We start from the raw sequence: 18,532 nt of genomic DNA on the forward strand, positions 1-18,532 counted from the left end.
TCGCAATGAATAGATCAACAGCGCTGGCTCTTGGCTAATCATTGAAGCAAAAAAACAAAAAAACAATCAAACAAAATTCATTATATACCATCTAAAATATGAGCATATGAGAAGAATGTTTGTGTCGGCAGACAAAAGAACATGTGTGCAAGAAAATGATTAAGTGATGAGAACAAGACAATATGCGCAGAGTTGAACTATGCAAACATATGATAACTGCTGGGCATAATGTTCTATGGTGACGCTGCACCCGGTCAGTAGACCAAAGAAGGCATATGTTATCCCCAGTTGGCTCCGTTCAAAAAGAGTGAACAATTCCGTCAAACGTTGTCACTTCTCTGAATGCTTATTGCACGAGGTAAGCCCTCGGGTCCAGTTTTGACCTGTCATTTGCCTGTCTTTCCTTTTGCTGCTTGTTGCCTTGTTATTTTTCGACTAAAGCAGGGGTGTCCAAACTATTCCACAAAGGGCCAGGTGATTACAACTTTTACAACTTACCCTCTACGGCACATGTGTCAAAGTGGCGGCCCGGGGGCCAAATCTGGCCCACCGCATCATTTTGTGTGGCCCAGGAAAGTAAATCATGAGTGCCGATTCTGTTTTAGGATCAAATTAAAATCAAGAGTATAGATGTATATTAAATTTCCTGATTTTTCCCCTTTTAAATCAATAATTGTAATTTTTTAATCATTTTTTTCAGTTTTTAGTTCAAAAATCATTTTGTAAAATCTAAAAATATATTTAAAAAAGCTAAAATAAACATTGTTTCAGATGAATATTCAGGGCTTTTAATGTAGTTCTTTTAATCCATTTATTTAAAAAAAATCTAAATATTATATCTAAAATGGTCCGGCCCACGTGAAATCAAGTTGACGTTAAAGCGGCCCGCGAACCAACCCAAGTCTGACACCCTTGCTCTAAGGCCAGTTTAACCCAAGAGATTTCTTTTGAAACAAGTAGCACCTGACGGCAATCAACCCATTCTACTTAAGACACCAGATTGGTGAAAATGTACAATCTTCATTGGTTGGAAAAAAACCTGCATCCACTGTGGCCCTTGAGAACCAGTTTGGACAGCCTTGAACTAAAATGGGAGTCAGCAACTATATATGCCGTGTGGCTACCGATTCAGGGTGTCCCCCGCCTGGTGCCCATAGTTGGCTGGGATAGGCTCCAGCACCCCCCTTGTGAAGATAAATTGTTCGGTAAATGAATGCATAATTAATATTACCATACAGCTGATTAAGAATTCATAATTTTAAGGGAGAACAAGAAAAAATACCGTAATGGTGACAGTAACAGAAGCCAGGCCTGGTGGCATGGTCCCCTGAGTGTCCAGTGCTTCCACAGTGAATGTGTATGAGGAGTTGGAAGGGGTCAAGGCCTCAAAATCCAGAACTTTCCGCACAGATAACTCTCCTGTGATTGGGTCAATGCGAAAAAGCTGACGAATTGTTTCGCTGGAGCCGTCGGTCCTGATGCGGTAAGTGAGGTTGGAGCCCAGATCGGCATCAATGGCCTAAAATAGGAGAAGCAATGTGGAACTGAATCGAGCCTTCAAGTCTTAGGCTTCTTTTTTTTATTTTTTTTATTCAGTGTCTGCCATTGATGGTGCAAATCCATTTTGACTAAAAGGGGCAAATGAACGAGCAAATGTTCATTTGTCCCTCCCGGTCAAAATAGATTGGATGGCTAGTCAAGGACGCTGAAGGATGAGCATTCAGAGACAGCCAGCACAGTTTAAATGAATTGGACGTCTATCGGCGTCAATGACAGGAAATGAACTTTTGAGTGTTTTTAAAACCAGATTGTATTTCTCTTTGTATTCATTCTAACTTGAGCGATTTTGATTTCATTAAAATTGTATTATTTCATATTTGTATGTATCGATTGAAAAATAAATTGAAACAATATAATGAATGCAATAATAATGTATAAAAAATACAAATACATAATTGATACTATTCATTTTTAAAGTTATTATTATATTGTATACAAGTATAATTTTGTTAAGGTTTAATGAATATAATTAATAATAAAAATACAATAATTGATAAGTTATACGTTTTTACCATTGTATTTTATTTTATTTTTTGTGTGTGTATTTTTTCAGTAAATGCACAATATTGTTGTGTTTAGTAAATAAATAGCATTTATACCAGAGAAAAAAAAAAAAAAAAGAAAGACCACAAACATAGGCAGTTAATTACCAGGACTGGATGCCTGTCAGCGTCAATGACAGTAAGACTTATTAACCAAAAATAGCTCCTTACCCTTTAAAGGGTTTGAAAAAGGCACTTACGTGTAGATAGAGAATGATGGTCCCTTCGGGGCTGTTTTCTGGCAGGTCGACGTTGTACGTTTGTTGGCTAAAAACGGGACTGTTGTCGTCCACGTCCAGCACGGTAATTGACAGCCTAAGTCTGGACCGGCGCGGGTCTACGGCGCCGTCCCAAGCCTCCACGATCAGGAAATAGTGACCTTTTACCTACGCCCCAAGAGTTGGAAACTTTTTATGTGGTATTCGTACCAATGCGGACAAAAGTGGACTTGGATTTTACCTCTCTGTCCAGCGGGAGCAAGGTTCCAATGGCTCCCGTGGAGTTGATGGAGAACAGGTTTTGATGGTTGACCAGTCTGTAGTGAACCTGACCACTTGGCCCCATGTCTGGATCGGTGGCCTAGTGTACAGCATGTCAATACATTCAGTTACCTAACAATCAAGATCAAAGTCTCAATCTGGCTGTCCAGATTGGGCCACCACATTACTTGTGCAGTCCATGAAAGCAAATGATGTACCTTAGGTGCCTGTTTCTGCATATATAAATGATATTTATATTGAATAGCATTTTTATCATGATTCTTGTTTTGAATTATCATCCCTCAATGCTAATAAACCAGTTGCAATGCATGTGAAGTCTAACTCAATGCAAGTGAATGAGTCAAACTGTTTCAATGTGTTTTTATGTGAAAAATAACGCTTAATTCATTTATCCGTTTTTGTTACCGCAACCAAAATGGCGCCGTTCAAGTGGCAGCCGGTAGCGGTAGCTCCGTCCACTCTTGCTTGTTTTGTGTTAATGATTTGATTTGGTGATTCTTAATGATCTCATTTACTTTGATTTGCTTTGTACTTTGTGCTTTGCTATGTTGTTCTGCGGCCTTGCAACTGTACTGTCTAACTTATAACTATGCCTTTTCTTGCTACTGTCACAATGAAATTTCCCGAACACGGGATGAATAAAGTTATCCAATCCAATCCAATCCAATCCAATAAAAAAATACTATTTTCATTTTTTTCTTCAGGCGGCCCGTTGGAGCGAGTGGTTAGCGCGTCGGCCTCACAGTTCTGGGGTCCGGGGTTCAAATCGAGGTCATGTCCACCTGTGTGGAGTTTGCATGTTCTCCAAGGGCTTTTGTGGGTTTCCTCCGGGTACTCCGGTTTCTTCCCAATTCCAAAACATGCATGGTTGGCTGATTGGACAGTCTAAATTGCCCCTAGGTGTGAGTATGCATGGTTGTCCGTCTCCTTGGGTGTCCCCCGCCTCTGGCCCGGAGTCAGCTGGGATAGGCTCCAGCACCCCTGTGACCCTAATGAGGATAAAGCGGTTCAGAAAATGAGATTAAATTATTATTTTTTCAATGAATATCTGTGCCACTGACATCTTTCATCAATGGCAGTGAAAGAATAAAATAAAAAGGCAACTTTCAATGAAGGTGCGGGTTCGATTCCCGCTGGTGGTGGTATGATTGTGAGTGGGAAAGGGTGCCAACCAGTCTAAGATGTAGTCGGCCTTTTGTACTAAATCAGCTAGGATAGGCTCCGTTAATCCCCGCAACCCTTACGAGGATGGGTGGTACGAAAGACGAATGAATTAACTTTCAGTGAAGTTACTTTGTTCAAACTTTTCCAGCTAATTTTAAGTATTGTGACAGCAGTAAAGTACAAGGCCATCGAACAATGTGTCTAAATGAAATACGGGCTGTTATGCCGCGCGGTAAAGAATTTATAAAAGGACAGATGTCCGATCTGTTATACGAAAGCATTCCCATCCATAAAAGTCTCCGCTTACGTGTCTGCAGTGTGGCATTAAAGCTGTTTAAGAACCGAGCGGTAGAGTCGCATCACTCGCTCAGGGCGTTGTCGCCCGTTGTAATTACGCCGTCACACAGTTAAAGGCCACAAACGCAAAAGGATTAATCTGTCTGTTGCCGAGCTAGTTGACAAAAAGGGAGCTTGAAGTTCATTGTAAAGCTGTGACAGAATCCCAAGTAAGCAGCCTTTGGCAGCCTGAGCCAAATCGTGTAGGGAACAATGAGCAAAGCCCTCGCTAGTTTGTTTAATCAAACATTTTGCCGCTCACGTTTCCATGATTAGCGTGTTGACAAATGAGCGCGCGCAGCCAGGTGTTGCAACAGCGTGGGAGGCATGAACAACGGCGATTTGTATGCAGACGAGCTTTCCGTTCGCTCTCGTACGTCATCTTGATAAAGTCAAACATCTGCAAAGTAGGTACTTTTGAGGAATAATGTGGACGTGATTCCCACAATGTTTTGGGAAATGTTTGCAAACTATTTACAGAATGTTATTGAATAATAATATTTAGTATTTAGCCACCTGGTGGTGTAGTGGTTCACTCCCCTGACTTCGGTCTGGGATAGGCTACAACACGTGTCAAAGTGGCGGCCCGGGGGCCAAATCTGGCCCGCCGCATCATTTTGGGTGGCCCGGGAAAGTAAATCATGAGTGCCGACTTTCTGTTTTAGAATCAAATTAAAATGAAGAGTATAGATGTATATTAAATTTCCTGATTTCCCCCCTTTTAAATCAATAATTGTAATTTTTTAATCCATTTTTTCTGTTTTTAGTTCAAAAATCATTTTGTAAAATCTAAAAATATATAAAAAAAGCTACAATAAACATTGTTTTAGATCTATAAAAAACTGAATATTCAGGGCTTTTAATCCAGTTCTTTTAATCCATTTATAAAGAAAATCTAAATATTATATCTAAAATGGTACGGCCCACATGAAATCGAGTTGACGTTAATGCGGCCCGTGAACCAACCCAAGTCTGACACCCCTGGGCTACAACAACCATCATTACCCTTATGAGGATGAGCAGTACGGAAAATGAATGAATGAAATTAGCATTTACAAACTTAATTACGAATACACTTTAATGTCAAGTTTGACGTCCTTTGCCAAATGTTTTGGCAATACCCAAATGAGCTCCAAATTGCTTAAAAATTGGGGGTAATATTGACGAATTCATTCACAAATAAACACTACAAAATTATTTACCAATTCACTCGAACTTGATAGTTTCACATTGGAATTTGCCTCCTCTGACGAAACCAGATGCTTCTCGCAGTATCAAAATGAGACATGATAATGATTCGGTTGGAAATATTAAAAAATAATCTCGAAATAATCTCTCACCTCTGAAACATTCACTTCAAGTTTTGCATCATGTAGTTGAGTTTGAGCATGCGTTTGTAAGCAAACCCTAAGCATTGAGAAAATCTGACGCAATATTGAACATCCTCAAGGAACGCCAACACCATTTAAACCGTTAAAAAATGTCATCCAATAAGATACAGAGTTGACAACCAAATCCTGAAGGATTCTGAAAATGACTGAACATTTCAAAGGATATCATCCGCCCTAAAACCTAAAACACAAAAGGAGTGTGGGTGATACAATGAGTCATGCATGCAGTATTTTAGTGAAATTATGCTAATTCAATGTAAAACGCTGCTCTACTTACAAAAAAATACAAGTTACGAAACCAGTTACCAGTTAATTTCACAAGTAAAAGTACTTCTGTAATGATTTTCTTTAAAAGAAGGGGATTATTTCAGTGGATTAAAATAAACGTTTTTTTGTTGTTTTTTTACAATCAATTTTCTCTTACAATTTGTCTTGTCTGCCATATTGCAGCTGCACCAGCATGCCAAGGTCAGGTCTGTCTGTTCTTCCGGAAAATATGTTTAATAACTACAGGTGGCGACCTGGTTTGGATGGAGGCCCAGAGCGGCGTCTTGCACGCTCCGACAATTATTACCGTCTGTTTTCTTCTAGAGGATTTCCCACTGTAGCAATTCAGGTTGGAAATACATACGAAGGAACCCTTCGGAAAAGTACAAATTTACCAAAGGTGCAATTGCTATTTTTTTTCAGTGGATTTAATTTGTTTAAAAAACACATTGTTTTTTTACCCTGTTTATTCTTAACATATGACGAAGACATAATAATAATACAATAATTATTTTGATGTTTTGCCCCGTTTAAAAAAAACAGGTTAAAAACATTCATATTGAACTTTGGCCGCAGTCGCGTTTAACTGATTACCGTATTTTCACGACTATATGGCCCACCGCATTTAAAGGCGCAGTGTCAGTAACGAGTGCTATTTCTTTATTTGACACACAGAACGCACCACTTTTAAAGGCGCAGCCAGGCATGGCAAAACATACACCAGCTTACACTTACAGCAGCTTAAACATACAGACACACGCTAAAAACACGTTTTTAAAAAGGCAACGGAAGCAAAACTAAGTTTGGTTGTACTTTATTTAGCCATTTTACAATGTACTCACGTCATCATCACCCACAAATCCATCAATCCATCCTCATTTTCTATGTCCGAATTGAACAATTGTCCAAATGAGTCATCGAAAGCGCTGAGTTTTATACGTTCGTCCAGGCGGCCACAATCCATTCGCAAATAGTAATTATGCCTGCCACCTTTAGTAAAGCTGTGTTGATGCCGATGTCCAGGCCACAATCCATTCGCAAATAGTAGCTAGCGTAACTAGCCTGGCGCTGACTGCCACCTTTCGTAAAGCTGTGTTGATGCCGATGTCCAGGCCACAGTCCATTCGCAAATAGTAGCTAGCGTAACTAGTCCAGCGCTGCCTGCCACCCTTCATAAAGCTGTGTTGATGCCGATGTCCAGGCCACAATTCATTCGCAAATAGTGGCATATGTAGCCCAGCGCTTTAGTTAAGCCTCCGGGAATGACGGCAAGCCCAGAGTTCATTTTCGTGACTTAGAAACCAAACCGAAATTGTTTTGCAATAAACACATGCCCACACTATACGCTTACACACGGCGCTCCGCATTATAAGGCGCCCTGTCTATTTTGGAGAAAATTTAAGACTTTTTAGTGCGCCTTATAGTCGTGAAATACAGTAAGTAAAAAGAGTTTCTTTTTTTTTATGGAAACAATTTCAGTGTATATAAGATGCTACGCTGCCAAGTTGACAATCTCTTTCTTGCCTTGCCATTCGGACTATCTGATTGGTTCAATATGTCAAGCATTCATCCAGAAAGTATCTTCGGAAAAGGGATGGCTTTGCACAAACCAATTTTAACTAAGGTTAAAAAAAGAGAAAGTGTGGCTTTTGTGTATTTTTTTTTTTAAATCGATCAAGAAGTGAAGGTTAAACCACGAAAAGCTAAGCAGAAAAACGTTAATTCTTGACAGCTTGTAGGAATAGAAAACCTTTATAAACATTTTTCTGCCAATGATTTCCAAATTTCATGCTCATAACAGGTTCAAAACAACTCCAGTAACACTCGAAATGAGCACCTTGTTTATATATTCCAAAAAAGGTAGCGCTTCAAATTACCTGCAAAAGCGCACTGACATGAACGGGAATGTTCACGAGCCTAATTAGAAATTTGGAGCGGTTTTACAGCGTCATGTTGATGATGGCCTATCCCAGCTGCAGAAGGTAGCAAGTGTCCCGATTTAATTAAGCATCTCATGTGGGAGGAGACGTGTGAGATGACTGAAACGTAGATGTGAGCATTTGTAATTACATGTCACGCTAGTGACCTTTCATGGGTAGAGGAAATGTACGCGACTTATGTGCGATGTCGTAGTCAGAAAAAATTGCGGTTTCTCTCTGAATAATTCTTCTTTCGAGAGGGGTGACTCACAAAGTGTGAAACTAATTCTGTTTGACATGAGATTTGGTGTAATGGTTTAAGTTTTCTGAAAAAAAAATGCCAGGGTGATTTTTTTTATATGTCAGACTGAATGAACCACTTGATAACTAATCGGTTATCAAATGAATCGACAACTATTTTTAGTTCCCAGACTAAAAATCGTTCAAATTTTTTTCATGGGGATGCTTTGAAAAGCAATGGAAACTGGAAACATTGCATCAGGCGTTACAGTTTTAACAACAGCGTATTTAGCCATATTTTAAAGGAAACTAAGTATTTTAGAACACTTCAGACCTTCAGGTGCTTTGTGCACATTTGATGCGCAAACTGTATTTTCTCTCGCATAAGACGCCCCATGATTCACAATTTTCACCTACATATGCATGGTTTTAATAGGGAATACAAATGTGTTACTTTGAAGGGAAAATCTTAAGAAAAATTATCGCACGTGGTATTTCTGAGATACTGTATAAATCGATTGCTGTATTGCACATTCCTTAAGGTTGTTGCCTGCACGTAGACAAATTCAAAAAGGAAGTCACGTGAGCAGTACAACCAGGAAGCGTGTCTGTAGCGGTCTGGTTTATCATCCCTAGGTAAGATGACAGCTCCCTGAGCGAGCAATGGCAGGCATAAGTAAGTTCATTTTTTTCACATTTTATGCAAGATAAGTTTTTTTTTTTCTTCTTGAATTTAATTCATACACGTCACAATAAATTTGTCTTGCGTTATGGCGTTTCGTCCTTGTCACCTGGCAGTTTCATGCATGTCAAGTGTAATTTGTGCGCATATAAGCCGTACCCTCGATTCAGTCATAAGTTTTTTGAGCGACAAATACGGTGTATATGCGAGAAAATACGGTAATATCTGAATGACACTTCACTCTTGCTTGGTAGCTTGAATCTTAAGACGACGTAAATCCTACCTTGATCTGTCCGACAAATGCGTGATCCTGCTTTTCGATGACAGTGAGGTTGACGGGCAATGAAGGATCGAACAGTGGATCGTTGTCATTAACATCTGTCACCACGATGTTCACCGTCGCCGTGGAGGTCTACAACAAAAAAAGTTTGGTCATCTATTTTGATGTGGAGACGCTAGTGTCAAATGATTAATTTAGTCACGCTGTGATCAGCTGCAAAACAGCCCGGCGGACTACACGTGTCCGGCTCACATCGGGTCAGTGGTGGCATTTGGCAACCTTTGGCAGGATGATGGATTCACTGGCCAAATAGCCAATTAGGCTCCTCGTAGTCTGACGCTAGCACACTGCTACATTCAATAATACTGTGCGTGTGGTTTATGTGCACTTATACGTAAAGTCAAGCCAAGGCCTTTTGGTGCGATGCTGATTAATAGCCTACAATATGTGACCTAACTGCTCCCCCATAGTTTTTTCTTCCCCCTGCCTGCCTTTTTTCCTGAAAGTAGAAAATGGAGAGTCATGATGGGGAGAACTACTCGGCAGACAAGGCAAACTTTATTTTTATAGCACAATTAAAAAGAAATAGTGCCATAAATAAAAGGATACATAAATGTCACATTAAATCAGTAAAACAGCTTTAAACAAAAACAAGAGGACATTAAAAAAATTGCAATCCTCAAATCCATTTTGGGTATTTGAACAATAAGGGCAGTTATGAATACACTACGGTAAACAATAGCATTTTTAGCCCTGATTTGGAAGAACAAATTGTTGGAGCTCCCTTTATGTCTTCTGATAATTTTCCCCAGAGATAAGGAGCATAATAGCTGAATGCCGAAGTGATATAATGCTTTGTAGGTGTCAAGCAAACAACCAGTTTTGGGTCCAAAACCATTAAAAGTTTTGTAACCGAACCCAACAGTTAGATCATATACTAGCCAGTTTAATAAGTTCAGGTTCAGTAGACCAGCAGTCCCCAAACTTTTTCTCACCGCGGACCGGTAAAGCTCTTTGTAATTTTCTCACGGACCGGCTTATGGGGTGGGCGACAACTTAAGAAAAAAATTGTGAGGGGGTGGGGTCGGTGCACAAATGACACCCACAACAGCAAAAAAAATACCAAGTCCTAAGCATAATGGCAATTATTCATTATTATTACAATTTTTCTCATTTCAAGTAGGAAAGCGAAATTAAAAATGTTAATATTTTTTACTCTGAAGGACCGACACTAGGTAGCTCGCAGACCGGTACTGGTCCATAGGTAGAGGACTGGCTAATTGTTCAAATGCTCATTTGGCCTACTATATGAAATAGGCCTGGACATCTAGTGTCAATGGTAGCAAGTGAGTTTAAAATATAGCAATAATAATAATAAGCCTTGTGACCCTGGTGAAGATAAGAGGTAGAGAAAATGAATGAATGAATAATAATAATATGTAAATGGCACTGACACATTGATGGCGACTGTGTCCAAATAGATTCAAGTTTTTCGCGGTCAGTGAAACATCATCAATGTGAGTGTTCTTACCCCATCAGGCCGTTCGTCTGAAGCTGTAACGACCAACGAATAGAAGTCCAGAGTCTCCCTGTCCAAAGGTTTCTCCAGAACCAAATTGCCAGAACTAGTGGAGAAGAGAGAAAAAGATGACGCAAGCATGGAATCATAAAACACATTTAATCCTGGAGCTATAAGAGTAAAAATAGAAAAGGAGTGAAAGGTTGAAAGAGATTGCAAATAAGGGGTGGAAAGAAGTCTTGCGGCGATGAAGGTATTTCATTTTGTGTTATTCGGCTTTAACAAGGCAACCTTTTGATAATACTTTGTAGCCTTTGGCCAATGGACTGGATTTGCTAGTTGGCTAGAAGAAAAAAAAACGTAATGGAGATAGATTACAGTCTCCAAGATCAGAAACTCCTTAAGACCAGAACTCAAACAGACCAGGGCAGGACCACTGCATGACGGAATCGAGATTGATTCAGTAAGACGAGTCAGTCAAACAAGACCAAGAGTTTTGTGTCCTATCAAGACAAAGTCTGACTGAGAAACACCTTGAAAAGTACTAGACTAGTCCTCAACGAACAGACCCTGAGCCAGCGACCAGACCGAGCAAGACCTTCAAAACTCCAGATCATAACAAGAAGTTTCTTTGACAGCATGTCTTGACTCATTGGCTGCCATTGAGAGCGATAGACTGCAAAGCCATTTGAAGTTGAACCATTTGAAGTCAGAGCGCTAGCCGCTAATGAACAAGCATTGTTTCGCTTCCACCCTCCAACGTCTACTAATGACAAACTCTCTTCAATTCACAGCTGAAGGAAGATTGAATGCAACATGATTGGAATATTTATCACCGTCAATGGCGGTCAACAAGATACTTCACTGACTAGCATTTATAGTCAAAGACGTTCAATCTGGGATGGGCCAGCAGCAATTGTTCATTTAAGCCAATCACTACAGCAGAAGGATGGAAAAAAGCTAGATAGTTGAAGGTCTATAACCTTCAATGACAGTGAGAGTTCATTGTCTTGAGTATAAACAGACAAAACTGATATATGCTGAGGCAATTATTTCTTAGAAGAACACTGACTTGAATTAAATGTGCTGCTTTTAATTTATAAAGTAGGGCAGCGTAAAAGTATTCCGCAGGTTTCTGTGAGTCAAATGTAATTTTGAATGAAATAACAAGTCAGCACACCTTTGTAGTTTAACTATAATAATACAACTGACAGACCATCCAATATTCCTGAAACATGGAGATGAAAGCTCTTCAAAGTGCTTGTTCTTTTTTTTTTGCTGAATACATATTCTTACATTGTCATTTAAAATCCTTAAATCCTGCGTCTTTGCTTCCTGGCAGCTGTTCAACATTGATTCGGTCTATCGTTTTTTTTAGTCCTCATGTCACTTTCCATTTGCATCAAAATTGCTTTGCCCAGGAAATGTAAATAGATCTATCCTGGTAGTAGGAATGCATTTTTGATAACATATAAATGAGTAAATACACCAATGCGCCTTTGATAATGTGTTCATAAAGTTCTTGTCAGAGCACAATTCTCCATTATAGGCATGTTTTGACTCGCAGATCTTTTGGAGCTATTATTACCTCTCCAGTGGTGCTTACTGATTTTGACTGGATCACTGTTGTGTGCCTGCACATTCAAATTGCCCACTTTGTGGACTTCCTGTGTGGCTCAATTTTTTTTACCTAGGTCTACAATGTCTTGTGTGTCTGGTGTCTGTCTTGCTAATGCAACCAAGAAATTTCCCAAATACGGGATGAAATAAAGTTCTAACCTAACCTAACCTAATCTAAATGTTTGAAAAACAAACTCAGCGATGCAGAAATCCTGATTCTATTTCATCTAAAATTTCAAGTCTTTGGAAATGAGATCAATTTCCCCTTGGGACTCAACAGCAAAAAGTCTAAGGGGGACCCTGGCTTAGAGTAGCAGGCAGTGACTACACATTAAAGGTGAAGTTTATTAATAATATAATTGCAAACAATAAGTTAGCCAATATTTTGTGGAAACTTACTGGCGCTCCAGTAAAAACTGCCCATAGAGGTCCCCTCGGCTGATTCTGTAGATGATGGGGTCCTTCTCCCGATCTACAGCCTGAAATCATCACAGTTATACATGCATAGATTAACAGTGTTTTTTTTTCTAGCTTTCATGTGACATTTTGATAGAATTATGTTTCAGTTGTTTTTTGCAAACATAGTAAATAGTGAAAAAAGATGTTTGATCTTAAGAACTTCGTTGCAAGCTGTTAATAACATGTCAAATGTCCTAACCTTTACACATTACTACCTTTTCTGCACCATTGTAGAAAATGTCAGTGTGGTAAGAAAAGGAAATCCTTTCAAACATGAAAAAAAGGCACTATTAATTATTTTCCTGCCACCGATGATGCTATACACTCACTGCAGGATTCCGGGAAACTAGTCCTCGATGGCCGCTGTGGGTGTGGGTTTTTGTTCTAACTGATTCAACACAAACAGTTTAACCAATGAGGTATCTGCTGAAACAAGAAGCACCTGACTGCAATCCAGTGATTGCACTTACCAGATTGGTGGAAAGGTTTCCTCTTATAAATTGGAACGAAAACCTGCACCCACTGTTCTAAAGTTGTTTTGACATTAAGCACATACTAACTTGGCAAATTATCAAAATAAAAGCAATAATAAAAAAAAGTGCATTACAAAAAAAATGAAGTTACATTTTTTTTAATGTAACACAGCTGTCAGTCAAGAAAATAAGAAAACCTAAAAAATCCATATATATATATACATATACGTATATGTATATATACGTATATGTATATATATATGTATATATATGTGTGTATGTATATATATACTATATATATCTCTGTATGTATATATGTATGTATGTGTATATATATATGTATGTATATATGAATGTATATATGTATGTATGTATATATACATATATATATACATATACATATATGTATATATATGTATATATATGTGTGTATGTATATATATACTATATATATCTATGTATGTATGTATATATGTATGTATGTGTGTATATATATGTATGTATATATTAATGTATATATGTATGTATATATACATATATATATAGATATATAGATATATATATAAAATTCATGCATTTTTTCTGTATCATTTTGGGTGAAAGGCAGACTGGTCGCCAGGTAGCCATAGTGCACACACAGAGAGACAAACGACCATTCGCACTCACAATCCTGGCGCCACCAACGGGAGTCGAGCTCGCGCCTGCACGCACCAATGTCAAGCGAGTGACCCACTACCCCATTAGGCGGCATATAGTTGTGGCTTGAGCTCTTTTGGTCGAATTGGTAGAAAAATGACAGCGTAACGGCCATCAATGGCGGGTACCACTGAGTTTAATATTCAAACAAGCGTGCACCTGCAGGCTGAGCAACGTTGCTCCCGTTCTCATGGCCTCGCTAATCTCCAGGTTGAAGCGCTGGCGGGAGAAGCGCGGAGGACTCTGGTTGTTGGGCGGCAAAACCTCGATGTAGACCGTGGTAATGGATGACCTTGAGGAGAGGATAACGAGATGATAACACAGCTTCAGAGACTGCAGATGTAAGCTTTGTTTTTCTTTGCACTTAGTCAATGAATCGATTAGAGTCAACAGGAGAAACTTTGAGTCCTGCAAAGGTGCTTGTGCTTAAGCTTGGGATGCATGTTCGGGAAAGCTTTTGTTTTTGTATGGCTTCATTTGTGTAAAAGCCCTTCTGAGGAAACAATGCTTTCCTTACCCTGTCCCTTCATTATGCGGCACGTGGTATCGGAAGACCTTTAGGAATGCCGCTTCAGCAGGAAGATAAATGCATATGCATTGATTCAAGTCCATTTCTAATAGGCCTACCGAAACTAATGAAGCTAATCAGGGGACTCATTTTGCAGGAAGAATAGTGGCTTCAATGGCACGTAAAGAAAGATAGGAAAAAGGTATTTCCACTCGCGACTCATCATTTATAGGCTTTGTTTTACATTTGAAATAAAAATCATTTTAAGTATATTTTACATTAAAAAAATCATTTTAAGTATATATTACATAAAAAAAATCATTTTAAGTATATTTTACATTAAACATTTCATTTTAAGTATATTTTACATTAAAAAATCATTTTAAGTATATTTTACATTAAAAAATTCATTTTAAGTATATTTTACATTTAAAAAATCATTTTAAGTATATTTTACATTACAATTTTCATTTTAAGTATATTTTACATTTTAAAAATCAGTTTAAGTATATTTTACATTAAAGAAATCATTTTAAGTATATTTTACATGAAAAAATCATTTTGGTTTTGTAAAGTATCTTATCTTTAAAAAAAGAAAAAAAAGATATATATATATATTTACTGTGTAAAAGCTTTCATTTTTATATACATATTTATTGATGTATTAATTGTACGTGACTGTACTGTTTAACTTATAACTATGCCTTTTCTTGCTACTGTCACAATGAAAATTTCCCGAATACGGGATGAATAAAGTCATCCAATCCAATCCAATCCAATGGTAGCCAATCTCAGTTATAATATTTATTTATAGATTTATTTTAAAATGGAAATGATAAAGGCTTTTTTTCTTCAAATGTCCTATTTTCTATCGATCCTATTTTAAATTTCAAATTATTTTTTAAGAAAAAAAAAGAAATACATTTTTTGAATATATATTCCCTAATCTCTATACTACAAATGTCAATAAAGTCATTAATTTTTTTAACACATTAGTCAACTATTTGCAAAAACAATTAGAGATCATAATTCTTGATAATAATTGTCTTTGGCAGCCCTAATTTCGAGAAATTTGTTTTACACACAAACACACACACACAGTTTCACTAAATTAGGGCCTACTCCTGCCCTCCGTCAAAACTTTCAACTTTGCAAAGACAAATAATGTGTGTTCTTCAAGTGCAATGTTAGCAACAGCTTGGGGGTAGACTTTGGTATCCAAACGCCCACCGCTCGTTACCTGCCAAGTATCTAGATTTCCCCAGTGGGTGAGGGGCAAAGTCGAAGCCAAAATCAGGGTGTGTAGAACTTAATATTTATCAAGAAAGATGAATCTGTTGTAAGAGTAGCTCATGACCTTGTGTACTTTATGCTAAATACAGTATTGTTTGGCGCACTTGGCATTTGCAAGGACCGCTGGGAGGAACACTCAAAGGAAAAAAAAGATATGATGTAAAGCCATAGCTAAAGAAGAAAAGGGTAAGAAAACTTGAACTGAAAACAAAATTGTTTTTAACTTTATGGTTGCTATCAACAGCAATAAATGGCCAAAAGGGTAGACAGGAAGGACTAGTCTATGTATGACAAGGGGATAAGAACTACACTCTTTGGCCATCATTTTCAGTGACAATCATCTAAGAGGGAGGACAGTGTAGATGAAGTTATGACAAGGCAGGATGACTGCAAGATTGCGGGAGAGCTAGGAGAAATCGTAGTCATTTCAATCCTTTGTTAAGGATAAATATTCCCCAATTAATTCATTTGTTTTCATTTTTAATATGCTTATTTATTTACAATCTATTTTCAATGAAAAAGATTGAGAACAAAAAGGGAGAAAGTAACATTTTTTACGTTTTAACTTCATTCATTTATTTTCCTAACCGCTTTATACTCACTAGGATCGCGGGGGTGCTGGAGCCTATCTCAGCTGACTTCAGGCACAAAGTAGGGGACACCCTGAATTGGTGGACAGCCAATTGCAGGGCACGAGGAAACGGACAACCATTCACCCATACACTCATACCTAGCCGCAATTTAGTTTTCAACCAGCCTACCATGCATGTTTTTGGAATGTGGGAGGAACTCGGAGTACCCGGAGAAAACCCACGCAAGCCTGGGGAGAACATGGATTTTTTGAAAAAGGTGTATTTTTTTAAAAAAAAGTAAAAACTCCAAATATTCTTATTTGACATCTGTTTTTTTTCAATATATAATTGTATAACAGAAAAATCCTGCGAATATTACTTTTAAAAACATGTAAAAACTCCAAATATTCTTACTTGACATTTGTTTTTTTTCAATATATAATTTTATAAAAGAAAAATCCTGCGAATATTACAAAAAAAAAGTAAAAACTCCAAATATTCTTACTTGACATCTGTTTTTTTTCAATATATAATTGTATAACAGAAAAATCCTGCTAATATTACTTTCAAAAAAATGTAAAAACTCCAAATATTCTTACTAGACATCTGTTTTTTTCCAATATATACTTTTATAAAAGAAAAATCCTGCAAATATTGCTTTTTTAAACGTAAAAACTCCAAATATTCTTACTTGACATCTGTTTTTTTCAATATATAATTAAAAAAAAGAAAAATCCTGCAAATATTCCTTAATATCTTGAATGAATGAATGAATAGTTACATCTACCGCCATCAGTGTCAGTGAATGAGCTAAACATTACCGATACATATTCACATTCAATAAGATATAACTACAAGTCTGTAAAAAGTCACATCTTGTTAGCGACCCACAGCAAAGGGACACATGACTCATTTTAGGTTTTGACCTATAACAAATCAACAAGCAGAGATGGATATTGATTTCCCGCATGGGTTATGTTTCCAGAGATAAACAGGGCATGGGTCTGGGGAAATATAGGGGCAATCTTTCGGTGATACCACCTATATCTGCACTGTATTGATCGGGAGGCCCCACAGCTGGCAAAAATTCTTAGCGTCAAAATTCATTCCATAAAAAATGAAATGCCTTCTAATAACCCTTCAGAAGGCATTCTTTAAATTAATTGAATGCACTAGCCGTCCAATCTAGATTGGACATCTATCCCTGTCAATGGCAGCATTACAGAAAGAAAAAAAACAATCACTATAAACTTGACTTTTTAAAATCTAATCTTTATGTTTTTTGTAAGATGACCGCCTCGAAGTTCTGAGATCGAGGGTTCGATCAGGAGTAGCTTTTGACCTTCCTATGTATGTTCTCACTGTGTGGGTTTTCTCCAGGTACAGTTTCCTCCTACATCCTAAGGCACAGGTGTCAAAGTGGCGGCCCGGGGGCCAAATCTGGCCCACCGCATCATTTTGTGTGGCCCAGGAAAGTAAATCATGAGTGCCGACTTTCTGTTTTAGGATCAAATTAAAATGAAGAGTCTAGATGTATATTCAATCTCCTGATTTTCCCCCTTTTAAATCAATAATTGTATTTTTTTTAATCCAATTTTTAGTTAAAAAATCATTTTGTAAAATCTAAAAATATATAAAAAAGCTAAAATAAATAATTGTTTTAGATCTATAAAAAACTGAAAATTCAGGGATTTTAATCTAGTTATTTTAATTTATAAATTTATTAAAAAATATCTAAATATTATATCTAAAATTCGGCCCATATAAAATCGAGTTGACGTTAATGCGGCCCGCAAACCAACCCGAGTCTGAAACCCTTGTCCTAAGGCTATTACAATTATGCGATCCTTGTAAGAATAAGTGTAAGGCTAAATGATGTTTTCTTGTTTAGAACTCATTGCCCGCCCTTGACAAAAACATTTAAAATGGGAAACTGGCAAAAGACGTCCAATCCAATTTGACTTGTAGGGGTGAATAAGCAAATGTTAAATCCTTAATCCCCAAATTTACATTTAACAAAAATACATTAAAAAATGGATGAATACATACATAAGTACATAAAAACGGTAATAGAAAAAAACTAAATATAGAAAAATCATATGAGAAAATTACAAATTAAAATGAGAAAAAAGGAAAAATCATAAAACATGAAAACATTTGGACTAATAGCATATGTGGAAGATAAATTAAAATATATTCATAAATAAATAGTAAATTTAAAAATATAAAAGTATCAACGTGAGTGTATATGTATAGGACATAGTATTCGCTTGGGGAAACGTCCATTAGCGGTCAGGAATTTGGACTCGCACTTTGAGGTTCAGTGTTCAATGCTCTACCTTTGTTTAAAAGTTTTGAGACTCTTTTTCATTCAACTGAACGATAAAGTCTCCGTTATAGCACACTGAGTGTCAGCAAACAAGTATGGTTGCTTGATTTGCACATGTTGTGCTTTGGTACCTATTTTGATAGTAGCTAGTGTTTCTATTCCCCCTGCGGTGCGTCTATAAT

General features: G+C 37.4%; 1 protein-coding gene across 1 annotated transcript in view; it reads right to left on the reverse strand.

The window, feature by feature from the left end:
- The window catches only part of pcdh15b (protocadherin-related 15b), a 115,603-nt gene that overhangs the window by 40,912 nt on the left and 56,159 nt on the right, over positions 1-18,532 (reverse strand). Inside the window, exons 18-24 of the mRNA XM_077625669.1 lie at positions 13,808-13,940; positions 12,420-12,499; positions 10,413-10,506; positions 8,885-9,013; positions 2,562-2,681; positions 2,303-2,488; positions 1,283-1,519 (exon numbers count right to left, since the gene is read on the reverse strand). Coding sequence (XP_077481795.1) covers positions 1,283-1,519; positions 2,303-2,488; positions 2,562-2,681; positions 8,885-9,013; positions 10,413-10,506; positions 12,420-12,499; positions 13,808-13,940 — 979 coding nt within the window. The remainder of the gene's footprint in view (positions 1-1,282; positions 1,520-2,302; positions 2,489-2,561; positions 2,682-8,884; positions 9,014-10,412; positions 10,507-12,419; positions 12,500-13,807; positions 13,941-18,532) is intronic.

This window comes from Stigmatopora argus, chromosome 18, assembly GCF_051989625.1.
Source record: "Stigmatopora argus isolate UIUO_Sarg chromosome 18, RoL_Sarg_1.0, whole genome shotgun sequence".
In the NCBI taxonomy this organism is placed as follows: Eukaryota; Metazoa; Chordata; class Actinopteri; order Syngnathiformes; family Syngnathidae; genus Stigmatopora; species Stigmatopora argus.